The 14,229-nt window shown below is 36.4% G+C and overlaps 1 protein-coding gene across 1 annotated transcript; it reads left to right on the top strand.

The window, feature by feature from the left end:
* Positions 1 to 10,496: 10,496 nt before the first annotated feature.
* LOC106775422 (F-box/kelch-repeat protein At3g23880) lies at positions 10,497 to 12,942 on the top strand. Its single transcript, XM_014662546.2, has 2 exons — positions 10,497 to 11,722; positions 12,572 to 12,942. Exon 1 carries the CDS (start codon positions 10,519 to 10,521, stop codon positions 11,650 to 11,652), a length of 1,134 nt encoding a protein of 377 aa, XP_014518032.2. The 5' UTR covers positions 10,497 to 10,518; the 3' UTR covers positions 11,653 to 11,722; positions 12,572 to 12,942.
* The last annotated feature ends 1,287 nt before the right edge of the window (positions 12,943 to 14,229 follow it).

The raw sequence follows: 14,229 nt of genomic DNA on the forward strand, positions 1-14,229 counted from the left end.
AAGTAGGCTTATCACCTCCAAAACAAAGCCTCAAACCACTAGTACCACGAAGATACCTCAAAATCCATTTCACAGCATTCCAATGCTCTCTACCTGGATTTGACAGAAATCTGCTAACTGTACCAACATCGTGTGCAATATCAGGCCTTGTACATACCATTGCATACATCAAACTACCCACCGCAAAAGCATAAGGAACTTTGCTCATAGCTATCTTCTCAACTTCATTTGAAGGACTTTGTTTAACACTCAACTTAAAATGAGTAGCAAGAGGAGTACTTACAACCTTAGCATTCTCCATTTGGAATCTTTGCAGCACCTTCTGAATGTAGTGCTCCTGTGATAGCCAAAGTTTCTTCTCTTTTCTATCATGAATGATACTTATACCAAGAATCTTCTTAGCAGCTCCCATGTCTTTCATGGCAAATGACTCGCCCAGTTGCTTCTTCAACATGTCAATTTTGGAAACATCTTTTCCAACAATAAGCATGTCATCAACATATAGCAACAATATAATGAAATCATTCTCAGAAAATTTCCTGACAAAAACACAATGGTCAGAATTAGTCTTCTCGTAGCCTTGCTCACACATAACAGACTCAAACTTCTTATACCACTGCCTCGGAGCTTGCTTCAAACCATATAGGCTTTTTCGTAGCCTACACACATAGTCTTCCTTGCCTGTAAAAAGAAAACTATTTGGTTGCTTCATGTAAATCTCTTCCTCCAAATCACCATGAAGGAAGGTTTTCTTCACATCCATTTGCTTAACATCCAAATCAAGAGTACCAGCTAAACTTAACACAGTTCGGATAGATGTCATCCTCACCACAGGTGAGAAAATCTCATTGAAGTTAACACCCTTTCTTTGTCTGAAGCCTTTCACCACTAATCTGGCTTTATATCTGGTAGATGTAGAATTGCTCTCTTGCTTCACCCTGAAGATCCACCTGTTCTCTAAGGCTCTCTTACCCTTAGGCAACTTCACCAAGTCATAAGTGTGATTATCATGCAGATATTTCATTTCATCCTACATTGCATCCAACCACTTTTGTTTTTCTTCACTTTCAACGGCCTCCTCAAAACATTCAGGTTCTCCCTCATCAGTCAACATCACATACTCATCGGTAGAGTACTTCTTAGAAGGTTGTTTTGGCCTGTCAGATCTTCTGGGTTGAGCTTCAGGTAGCTCAAGTACATCACTAAGACTCCCATCATGTTCCTCTTCATCAACATTATCAATAGGAACATCTAAGCTATCTCCAACCTGCTGATTATCAATATCACCATTTTGTTCATCATCATGAACATCAATATCCAAATCATTAATAGACAACCAAATTGGATCAACATCAGTCACATTACTATCTTCCTTAGGAGTAGACTTCTCCACCTTATCAATATCTTCAATAGTTTGATCTTCCATGAATTGCACATCACGACTTCTAACAACTTTCTTTTCAACGGGGTCATACAATTTGTAGCCAAATTCATCCTGACCAAAACCAATGAAGATGCATTGCCTTGTCTTCACATCCAACTTGGATCTTTCGTCCTTCGGAACATGAACAAATGCTTTACAATCGAAGACACGCAAGTGATCATAAGTAACATTCTTGCCAAACCAAATCTTGTCTGACACCTCAGAGTTCAAAGTAATTGCAGGACTTAGATTAATAACATGCACTGCTGTAAACAATGCCTCTCCCCATAAATGCTTAGGCAATTCTGCTTTAGAAAGCATACACCTAACTCTTTCAATCAATGTCCTGTTCATCCTCTACGCTAAACCATTCAGTTGAGGAGTTTTGGGAGGAGTCTTCTCATGTGCAATACCATATTGTCTACAATAAGCATCAAATGGTCCACAATACTCACCACCATTGTCAGTACGAATGCGCTTCAGCTTCTTGCCTGACTGCCTCTCAACCAAAGCATGGAATTCTTTAAACTTGTCCAACACTTGGTCCTTTCTCTATAGTGCATAAACCCAAAGCTTCCTGGAACAATCATCAATAAAAGTAACAAAGTAAAGTGCANCACTAAAAGACTTTACCTTCAACGGGCCACAAACATCAGAATGCACCAATTCAAGCAACTCTGACTTCCTGGAGGGAGGATGCTTCTTGAAGGATACTCTGGTTTGTTTACCAGCCATGCAGTGAGAACATTTCTCCAACTCTACATTCTTCAATCCTAAGAGAACATCCTTTTTAGCTAAGCAGTTAAGCCCCTTTTCACTGATGTGCCCAAGCCTTCTGTGCCACAAAGATGACTCCATATACACGGCATTCACACTGTCTTTAGCAACCAAAGCTTTTGTCCAGTAAAGCTTAGAGCTTTTCTCCCCTACCTTTGGTGAGCTTCCACTTTCTAGAACCAAAGTGGTTATCAAATCCACCATCATCAAGTACCTGCACAAAAATCAAGTTAAAGCGAACATCTGGAGCATGTTTAACTCCTTTAAGCAGCAACTGCATCCCCATGTTGGTTTGCAAGTGAACATCACCAACACCAATAACCTTAGACACCCCATCATTACCCATCTTCAATACTCCAAAATCACCAGGCGTATAAGATGTGAAGAACTCCTTCCTGGATGTAACATGCAGTGTAGCACCACTATCAATTATCCACATGCTCTCATCAGATACAAGATTAATAGTGTCATGATCACGAAGACAAACAAGGTCACCACATGTAGTAGTAGTAACACGATCACCATCATCATTATCTCTTTCTCTTTGCTTACCCTTTTTGTCTTTGTTCTCTTTCTTCCACAAAAAATAGTTCTTCTTTATATGCCCTTTTTTGTGACAATAGTGACACTCCACATTCTTGTACCGAGACTTGGACTTGCTCCTGCTTTTATCTCTACCACTGTTTTGTTCTTTCTTTTGGCTTCTCCCCCCATTCTCTGTAATAAGCACTTCTGAATGAGATGAAGTACCCTGTGTCTTCCTTCTCATCTCCTCATTAAGTGCACCACTCTTTGCCATTTGCAAAGAAATATCACCATTAGGGGTAGCACTTATCATGGAAACTCGAAATGTCTCCCACGAATCTGGTAAGGAGTTTAATAAGAATAAGCCCAATAGATCATCATCAAATTTTATACCCACTCCTGCTAATTGATCATAGCGTCCTTGAAATTCACTCAAGTGATTTGAAACATGAGTTCCTTCCTTGTACTTTAACTCCACAAAATTTTTCAGCAAGTACAATTTATTAGTCCCTGACTTAGAGGCATACAAGGACTCAAGCTTATCCCATAGGCTTCTCGCATGTGTCTCATTAGCAACAAAATTATAGACATTGTCATCAACAAACTGCCTGATAAATCCACATACCTGTTGATGTTCAAAATCTCATTCTTCATCTGACTTGGATTCTGGCTTATTGGAAGCAAAAACAAGAAGATGCAAATTTTTCACAAATAGCAAGTCCTTCATCTTGCCTTTCCATAAGTGATAATTTTCTCCATTCAACGGAATCAATTTTGTATGTGCCTCCATCATTCACGCAAATTAAACAGTCCCTTAACCAAAGAGCTCTGATGCCACTCTGATGGGGGAAAGGACCAAAACAAATAACAACTTATCAAGGAGTAATAATGCAGCGGAAATTCAATCCCCCTTCTTGCGAGAATCTACGAGGAGCACCAAACAAATAGAACAAAAATAGAATCCAAAGCACAAAGAGACACCAATAATTTTTAACGTGGAAAACCCCTCAATGCAAGGGTAAAAACCATGAGTCGTCCAGACCAAAGAAAAATCCATTATGATCAATAATAGGGTACAAAAGAGTCTCCAATAATAATACAAAAAGGTATTTTCAATAAGCCAAATTAACTAAGCACAAATGCTTACAAATGAGAACAAAGAAGATGAAAATTCTCCAAAACAGGGCTGCTGGTGCGGGATCGATTTCTCCCAATCTAGACCTCCGATTGACGATCCGAACAGTCAGAATGAAGAACCATATGTCTGGAACCTACTGTCCAAAAATCAGCTCGATCCAACGGTTAACGACTTCACAACGACGAAAACACCAGTGCAGGTTTAGGCTTATGCGGGAATGGCTTTCTCTCTTTCTTTTTCTCTCACTTGGCTTTTGCCTCTCTTCAAAATGACTCTCTTGTGCTCTATTAATCTGACCCATCTCATTTTGACCTAATGAGACATAACGGACCACAATATTTGGGCCTATTCTCCACATAGGAAGGGAGCCCAATAACCCAACATGAATATGTTGTTGGGGTTAGATTTCACCAATTTCCCTCTCATGTATGTAAGAATTCTTCTTTATGCATTAATGTTAACGTCACTCACTAAATCACCTAAACCCGATCACTCGGTGAATAAGTCTGTCCCAAATTACCAGTTCATGCAATTCCTAGCATTCCTAGTAATAAGATGTGAAGATCAAGAGCTTTAAAACGACCAAGATCATACCCTTATCCCAGAGAAATATTACTCTTGGGAGTAATTCAACAAGAACCTGAATTGTAAGAAACCTTCTGGCACTCATCCAATTCATAAGTCATGCTAATGAATGAGTTAAACACAACAAGCGTTGAAGCAGATGAATTACTCTAACAATTAATGAAAAAGCATATATTATTAAGAATCAATTAAAATACATGAGAGTTCACAAGGTTACATCATCCCCCAACAACAAATAGAGTTTAGTTCCCATAGACATGGAGAAACTATATGAACAATGGAGAAGAACGAGATAGAAAAACCCTAAAGATTGGGGAAAATGAGCTTCCGCATCCAAATCCTACCTTCAGAGTGTGAGAGAGTGTGTTGTTATGCTCTTCTTTCCCAAAGATACAAAATCTAGAGCACCTGGGTCCTTTAAATAGAGTCGAAACAGAGTAGAAACAGGGTCCGGTCCAATAGAGTCAAAACAGAGCAGAAACTGGGTTTTATCCACGATGCACGACGCTCAGGCACCCAGAATGGGCGCCCGGGCGGTGGACGGTCCTCATGTAGAGCTTGAGCCTCCAAAAGAGGTGCCCAAGCTTCGGGGCTCAATGCTCATGCGCCCAGAATGGGCGCCTGGGCGGTGGACGCCGATTTTCAGTGCTTAAGCCTCCATACAGGGTGCCCAAGCTGTGTGTTGTTCCTTATTCTGGTGCTCTTTCAGGCCTTTCTGAGCTCCATCATCTTGGCTCTTTATCTCTGCTTTTAGTATCACCTCATTTTCTGCAAAAACAAGGGAAATTAGTCATAAAGTTATTCAATTCAACCTCAACCCTCTTATTCACACAACTTAATAAAAAAAACATGATTTCAAGCAAGTTCTAAGTAGAAAAGGGTGCATTTTAGTGTAAGAATTACATCACAGATAACGGTATTTTCAACCGTTATCACAACCCCAAACTTAGAACTTTGCTTGCCCTCAAACAAAACAAAATGTAACTCAGCTTTTCAGAACAATCACTACAATGACTCAACAACTTTCAAAAAAATTTCCTTCCAAGACAAGAAATCACTTTTATCAATTCAGCATAAAGATATCAATCAAGATGTGCACATGCCTTAATTCAATCAAAACCAATGTGATGCTCATACACTTTCGACAGATGCTATCCTTGAGAATGATCAATTAACCAAGCAAAGATGCAATCAAAAATTCAAAGAACTATTGCTCACTAAGGAAAGTGTTTCACTCAAGCACTCAAAAGTGTATCACTCAACTCAAAGGTGTATAGTGGTGTCTTTTTCACTCTACTATCACAATGTCACACAAATTAACTTTGCCTTTCATTAATCCACAATCAAACATACTCACAAGCAAGTTTTCATCACAAGGGCTTTTCATGGCTTGTAATTTGGCTGAGCTAAGAAGGAAATTGGTTTTTCTGGTCAACAAAATTCCTTGAGTTAAGAGAGACATTTATGAATTTATCATTCAAGAACAAACTCTCTTTCTTTTTCACTTATTCTCAGATTTCCCTTGCAGTGAGCTTTCTCTTTTCTTTTCATTTTTCTTTTCTTTTTGCTTTTGCCTTTCTTTTGCTTTTCAGTTGCTCACTGCCTAGAAAAGTGGGGTTGCTTACCAGCAACCCCAAACTTGAACCTTTATCTGTACCTCATCAAACGTTCTCAGCTTAACTCAAGGTAAATATTTTCAAAAAGGTTTTTCAAAACATGCATAAGGTTCAAGGTTCAAAGGTTAGAGCAAATTGTTCCCTTTTCAGTGGCCAAAAATCATGTGAAGGCTAAAAGAATAAGGGATAACAAAAGATGGCCTTGATCATATGAACCCTGCAAGCAAGTAGCTCAATTACAGAAAATTTAGGCAAAATTATTTATGCTTCCAAAGTAATAGCAATTATTCACAAGAAAACTCTGAATCCAAATTCTCACACAGGTAAACTCACAAGTCCTAGAATTCAGAAAAACACTCTGCTCAGTATCTTAATCAAGTTTTACCTCAAGCACCTATTTCATACATTGTGAGTCATCACCTATATATCAACACATCATGCATCATCTCAACATCAATCAATACACCAAAATCTCACAAAGCAATACTCGTCACAAAACACAGCATAGTTGAATCAAAGTAGTTTAATTCATTCAAGCAGAGTATAATAACAAAACAAATGATTAAAAGGAAAGGTTTAGAAAGTTGGGTTGCCTCCCAGTAAGCGCTTCTTTAACGTCACTATAGCTTGACACCATCTTCATCATCATAGCATCCATTAGTAGATGTTGTCAGTAACATCCATCAGTAGATGTCTAATCACATAGCATCCATCAGTAGATCCTAAATATTTCATATTTTCATCGGTATCCCTCAATAGACACCAATCTTTCTCATCTTCATCGGCATCTATCAGTATATGCCTAATCACCAAATATCCATCAGTAGATGTCTAGTCACCGTCCTCTTCCATAGCAACATCCATCAGTAAATGTTGTCATTCATCATCCTCATCATAACAACATCCATCAGTAGATGTTGTGGAAGCATTCATCCATAGATGTGTTCATTACTACCATCAGAAGTAGCATATAACCTAAAAAAAAGAACTCAAACACACAAAAACAAACTCAAATCCGAATCACACAAATAATAAATTAAAAAGAAAAAATAAAATAAAAGATAAAAAATTCAAAAACTGGGTTGTCTCTCAGCAAGCGCTTCTTTAAAGTCACTAGCTAGACCCACTGCAATTATCTTGTGCCTCAATTGTTCCCTTTTCTAGATATTTTTTTCTTTTTGTTGAATTTTTTCAGGAATTTAATATAACCAGGAACCTATTGCAGTGTCCCAATCATAGGAATTTTAACCTCTAATTTCTTGAAGATTTCCATGAAAAACTCAAACTGTTTTTCCTTCTCCTTCCTATGATACTACTTTGGGTGAGGAAGGGGTTTTTCATATGATTCTTTCTTTTTTCTCTCATCTTCCTTCTCTCCCTTTTTCTTTTCTTCTCTCTCTTTTTCCTCCTTGGAACACTCCTTAGGGTATAGAAGATTTTTCTCAATTTTTTTTCTTTTCTTTCTCAACCTCTTCTTTTTCTTTTCTCTCTTTTTCCACATTTTTCTCCTTTTCTTTTCTTTCTCAACCTCTTCTTTTTCTTTTCTCTCTTTTTCTACATCTTTCTCTTTTTCACTCAACCTTTCTTTTTCTTTTCTCTCTATTTTTCTCTCATCTAAAACTTTGCCACTTTTAGTGATAATGGCTTGACATTCTTCTCTAGGGTTATCTTTCATATTGGCCCCAAGATCATCCAACTTCTGAAGTATGTGATCAAGTTGCCTCCCTATCCATCCGAATGTTGCTTGAGTGTTTTTCTGAGTGGAGAGAGTCCTTTGCATGAACTGCTGGAGAGTCTCCTCAAGCTTTGTAGCACTGTTACCTAGAAAGGGTTGTGGCTGTCATTGTTCGGCAGCTTGCCCAAATTGACTTTGATTCATGCTTGAGTGAGATTCCCACCAGTGGTTGAAATTACCTTGGTAGAATTGCATCCTGCACAAACTAAACACAAAATCATAGAAAACATTGTTAGCACAAAAACACAAAATAAACAAAATAGAACACAAAATAAAACAAAAATTTAAAAATAAAAATAAAAATTAGAATAGAAAAAATAAAAATAAAATAAAAATAAAAAATAAATTCAAAGTTAATCAAAAATCACACAAATATAATAGCTTAAACCGTAAGTCTCCAACAATGACGCCAAAAACTTGTTTGCTAGATCGACAAGTGTACTGAGTCGCACAAGTAATATAAAATGGTAAGACCAAGTATCGTATCCCAGAAGACTCTCGGCACTAGACAATCGTGTGATAACAAGATTAATTAAGACTTAAAGAAAATGACGACCACTCATACCCTCATCCCTGAGAAATATTACTCTTAGGAGTAATTCAACAAGAACCTGAATTGTAAGGAACCTCCCGACACTCATGCAATTCATAAGTCATGCTAATGAATGAGTTAAACAAGCGTTGAAGCAGATGAATTACTCTAACAATTAATGAAAAAACATATATTATTAAGAATCAATTCAAATACATGAGAGTTCACAAGGTTACTTCATCCCTCAACAACAAATAGAGTTTAGTTCCCACATGGAGAAACTATATGAACAATGGAGAAGAATGAGATAAAAAAAAACCTTAAAGATTGGGGAAAAGGAGCTTCCGCATCCAAATCCGCCTTCCGAGGATGAGAGAGTGTGTTGCTATGCTCTTCTTTGCCAAAGATACAAAACCTAGAGCGCCTGGATCCTTTAAATAGAGTCGGAATAGAGTAGAAACAGGCTCTGGTCCAATAGAGTCAAAACATAGCAGAAAATGGGTTTATCCACGACACACGACGCTCAGGCGCCCAAAATGGGCGCTCGGGCGGTGGACGGTCCTCATGTAGGGCTTGAGCCTCCAGAATGGGCGCCCAGGCAGTGGACGTTGATTTCCAGTGCTTAAGCCTCCATACAGCGCGCCTAGGTTGTGTGGTATTCCTCCTTCTGGTGCTCTTTCAAGCCTTTCTGAGCTCTATCCCCTTGGCTCTTCATCTCTGCTTTCAGTATCACCTCATTCTTTGCCAAAACAAGGGAAATTAGTCATAAAATTATTCAATTCAACCTCAACTCTCTTATTCACACAACTTAATAGAAAAACATGATTTCAAGCAAGTTCTAAGCAGAAAATGATACATTTTAGTGTCAGAATTACATCACGGATAATGGTATTTTCATTCGTTATCAACTTCTAACCATCCTAGTTTGTGTTATGCACCTAATTAGACTTGAGTAAATGATTATAAACCTTCCTACCATCAATCTAAAGTGTTTTTGGACAGTTTCCTACTCTAAAACATCAAATTCGTCAACTTAGGGACCCAAATCACAATTTACCACTTTAAACATGTTTTTGATCATTTTAAAGGCTCAACCTAGTCATAATTGACTTACCAAAACCCTCCCCACAGAGCAATTGCACACCCAACCCCAATTACTCATTTTCACTACCACACTTTCTCCAAATGACTTATTACAAAGCAAACTATCACAATTCATGACCAACACACCTCATCACAAGTTTTTAACCTCTTCCTATCATCAAAACAGACTCAATCATCATACAAACAGTCCAATATATCAATTCATGCAATTCATACTCAAGATTCATCACATTTCGTCATATTCACATAACACAAAGCATAATTTCAACTTAAATAGTTCAATAATCATCTTCTTTAAACATTTATCAGCCATAGAAAAAAAAGCAAATTAGAGAACTTCTAGCTTCCCTTACCTCGATAAAGCTGACACAGTTCAAGAAAACCCCGACATTTGCTTTCACTACAAGGAACCTCTAGAACAACTTACGAATCACCGATTTGGTAATTGGAGACAAACCTTAAAATCTAAATTAAGTCAAGCATTGAAGGAAGAAACCACTTGACACATGCAACCAGATCTCTTTGCAGGATCAAGGATCAAGAAAATACAAAGAAAAATGGATGAAAACTTACTTGCTCTAAACGACAAACTGATCAGTTGGATTTGAAGACCTTAATGTCGTGGTCGTCTAAGCACCTCCTAATCATCAAATAGATGACTTGAGAGATCAAGAACTCTTAGAGAGAAGGTAGAAAAATCTAGAAAAGTAGTTTTTAGAGAGATGATACGTTTTTTAAATTATGAAATTCATTTATAACAAAACTATTTATAATAAAACCGTTTAATATTAAAATAATCGAGTCTCACTATTTTTTAGACTACCACCACTTCTAAAACACCATTTTTTTTAGTTTCACATTAATTATTATCATTCTAATTGAAAACAAACATATAAAATTAATCAATTCTATAAAATTTACTTTTATTATTAAACATTAAATATAAATAAGAAAAATACCCTTAGGGTTACAAACACTACTTTTATAGATTTATATATATATATATATATATATATATATATATATATATATGTCTATTTGTTTTCTAAATATTATTTCAATTCAAGTCAACTACTGAAAGAAATGAAGGGAGGGAGTAGCAGTAGCAGAGGAACGAAGATGACGGCGATTCTGCCGTGGGAGCTCATAATCGATATTTTGTTGATGTTGCCTGTCAAATCCCTTGTTCGTTTCAAATGTGTCTGTAAGTCATGGCTTTCTCTTCTCTGTGATCCACACTTTGCAATATCACATTTTCAACGACTCTCAGCAAGTTCTACCAGACTTTTGTTCATAGCGCCTCCTTCTCCTGAAATCCGATCCATAGATTTCAACGCATCCCTTCACGATGATTCTGCATCTTCTACATTAAACCTTAACTTTCTACTTCCCAGTACTCCTGGTAATGTTCAGATTATAGGTTCCTGCAGAGGGCTTTTACTTCTGAATTCTTGTCAAAGTCTCTGGGTGTGGAATCCATCAACTGGGGTTCACAGAAAATTATCTTCCACCCCTATTGAATCCAATTTGATGCAAGCCATGTTTTTTACATTTCTTTATGGTTTCGGGTATGACCCATCAACTGATGACTACTTGGTGGTTAAAGCGTCATACAATCCATTTCCACTCGATAGTGCAACCACCCGTGTGGAGTTTTTCTCGCTCAGAAATAATGTGTGGAGAGATTGTGAGGCTACCCATTTGTCTTATAGGAACTACTCCAAGGGTAGCAACGGCATCAGAGAAGGGTCGCTTTTTAATGGTGCTATTCATTGGTTGGCTTTTTGCTGTAATGGACCAATGGATGTTATTGTTGTCTTTGATTTAACTGAAAGGAGTTTCTCAGAGATACTTTTGCCGGTTGAATGTTTAGATTATGACACTGATTTGTTTATTTTGGGGGTGCTTGGGGATTTGCTTAGTATATGTTTTGCAGCGTGGGACGGGTCACTGGAAATATGGGTGATGGAAGAGTACAGAGTGCAGTCGTCTTGGACTAAGACTATTGTTGTGTCCGCTGAAAACATTCCTGCTGCTATGTACTTCTCCCCAATATGCTATACAAAAGATGGTGATATTTTCGGGACAGATGGTTGGACTGGATTGGCAAAATATAATGGCAAGGGACAGCTGCAAGAGCATCGATCCTATAGTAAAGGTTCTTACCGATCCCAGGTGGCTGTGTATACAGAGTCCCTGCTTTCATTCCCCATGTAACAGCAAGCAAGCAAACTGAAGAACATGACTAACTATAAACAACAAGTATTAGGTTATGAAACATTTTCAGGTACCTTTTTTGTTTTCTTAACACTTACCTTGTATTATGATTAATGAATTCCCCCTGTATACTAAAGTAATACATGGAATGATGGAACTACTACTTCATTATTATGTTTTTGTTTTACGTTTATTTCATCATGATGTTCTTACCGTGTCTAATTAGTGCAATTTGTATCCTTCCATTCTTTCACTGGAATTTTAACTTAACCTTAATGGGGGATTTATTGCATGCTAGCGTGATATGTAGCCTGGTTGTGGGGCGGTTGATTCCTTGTTGATGTAATCTGGATGGAATGTTACTATTAATTGTGATGTCCAATTTTGTTTTAGCTACATGTCAAGATGTTGTGAAATCAGTACTGTCTATATTGGCTTTCATTCCTATTTTAAAGGTGTTTATTTTTATATTTGTGTATTGATTAATGCATAAATTACCACTAATTTGTTGAAGAGTGTTAGGAATAAAGAACAAAGAAAGGACACAGACTGGTATCTCCCTTAATCTGGTCTGTGTCTCAAGGATTAGTGAAAGCATATTATGTGAATTCTAATCTCACATCAAATGGCACCAACAGAGAGATTACGTCCCAGTTGGTTTTACACTCTCCATTTCTTTTTATTTAAACTTGTTAATTTATCAGCTTTTACTATTTCTTCCATAAATAATGCTTGGGATTATCAAAATGATCCTTTGGTATAGAAGTTGGTCATAACATATGAAACTTATAATATATTCTTTCGATATTTATTTATGTACATTGGTATAGTTTTGAACAATTGATACAGACAATACCTCTTAATGTAATTGTCAACAAAAATTGTTACCCCTCTCATATTTATTTACACTTGGTTTCAGTTGATACATGTTATACAGAACTTGAGCTACGAAGATTAAAGATTCCATCTATAATTGGAGTATCAACTGTCACGTTCTTTAAGTTTATTTTTTTTTCCACAGCATGCCATTGGACAGACCAAAGTCCTACCATTGCTGGTTTCCTTGCAATATTTGCATCCCTTCATCAATTTGAAAAACTCATTTCCTCATGGTCTTCTTAAAGAGTATAAATGCATTCTGGACATTAAACAAGGCTAGTGTTTGAAGTAGCCTCATGCCATTACTGTATCTGCCAAAGTTTCCTGAGCAATGTAGCCTAAAGTTGCTCTGACTGTGGCCATTGACAGTGTGCTCTAATCTCTTTAAGTCCAAACTAGAGAGTCATCACAATTCCGTTCAAATTGTTATTATATATATATATATATATATATATATATATATATATATATATATATATATATATATATTAAAAAATTACGCATTGATATTGAATTATTTTGTCTTAATAGATAATTTTGTATTGAAATATACTATAAAACATATTGATTATAGTTTTATATTTACTTAATTTTAGGATTTAATAGTATATGATATCAAAAGTGATATATCATTATAAAAAATTGAAAATAATTTATTCGTGTCTCATGTTTCAAATATTAATGAAGTTCCATGTCAGATTAAAGTAAAATTAAACTTGTTCCAACTAAGCATTCATATTTCATAATACATTTTAATTTATTTATTTTTGGGTAAAATCATCTTTATTTGTTTTTGAGTAAATTCAAATAATTATTTTATATGATGATTCTGACATCCCAATAAATATAGTTTTAAACTATACATAATTTAAGGAGTTATCAATAATAATACTAAAGAACAGTAGATAATAAGTTCAATGTACAGAGTAGATAAAATATCCATAAAACTTAAACTGTACATGGAATTAGGATTCTTTAAACAAAATCACAACTTATATCGAACGGAGATANAAAAGACTATATTCACCGAACGGTTATCAAAAACAATAATTAGACATAACCTATTGTTCAGAAAACTCTACATTATCTTTAGGATGCTCAATTTGCAACGCTTTCTCCAACGAACCAGTATCACCTTTTGTTCACATCCATTGGATGATCATTGCAGTGAATAAAACGACCGAACAGTAGACAAAAATAGGATAAGTTTATGTAATTTAATTAATCATCCACACATTCAGATTTTACTTATCTCATATATTATCATACTTACAATTCAAAACACAANCAATTCATAGAACACAATATAACCAAACGTTCAATACATTTATAACCGACCATAGACTCAACTCATNCGGATTGTATGAACTATGTAATTATGACGTTTGTGCACCCGGGTGGATCCTGGTTGGGATGCCCTCAACAACTGCCACCCAAGGCTAGTCCAGTGAAGCTTACCTCGGTACAACAATACCCTGAGGCTAAAGGACCTCTTGCCATTTCCACGCATGAGTTACCCTCTCTACATGAGGTGGATTAATCACGGAATATCAGGATAAACGACAGCTTAACTTAGCCATGTTCATACTTTACAAACCATCACCAATCATGAGACATTCCTCCTTGGAATTCTCTTTCACAACCACATGACTCTTTCCATCATGATTTCACATCATACTTATGTACTCCAATTACAAT

This window comes from Vigna radiata, chromosome 10, assembly GCF_000741045.1.
Source record: "Vigna radiata var. radiata cultivar VC1973A chromosome 10, Vradiata_ver6, whole genome shotgun sequence".
NCBI lineage: Eukaryota > Viridiplantae > Streptophyta > Magnoliopsida > Fabales > Fabaceae > Vigna > Vigna radiata.

Bases quoted from the DNA above. Each gene is read 5' to 3' on its own strand.
- LOC106775422 (XM_014662546.2), top strand. From the start codon at position 10,519: ATGAAGGGAGGGAGTAGCAGTAGCAGAGGAACGAAGATGACGGCGATT.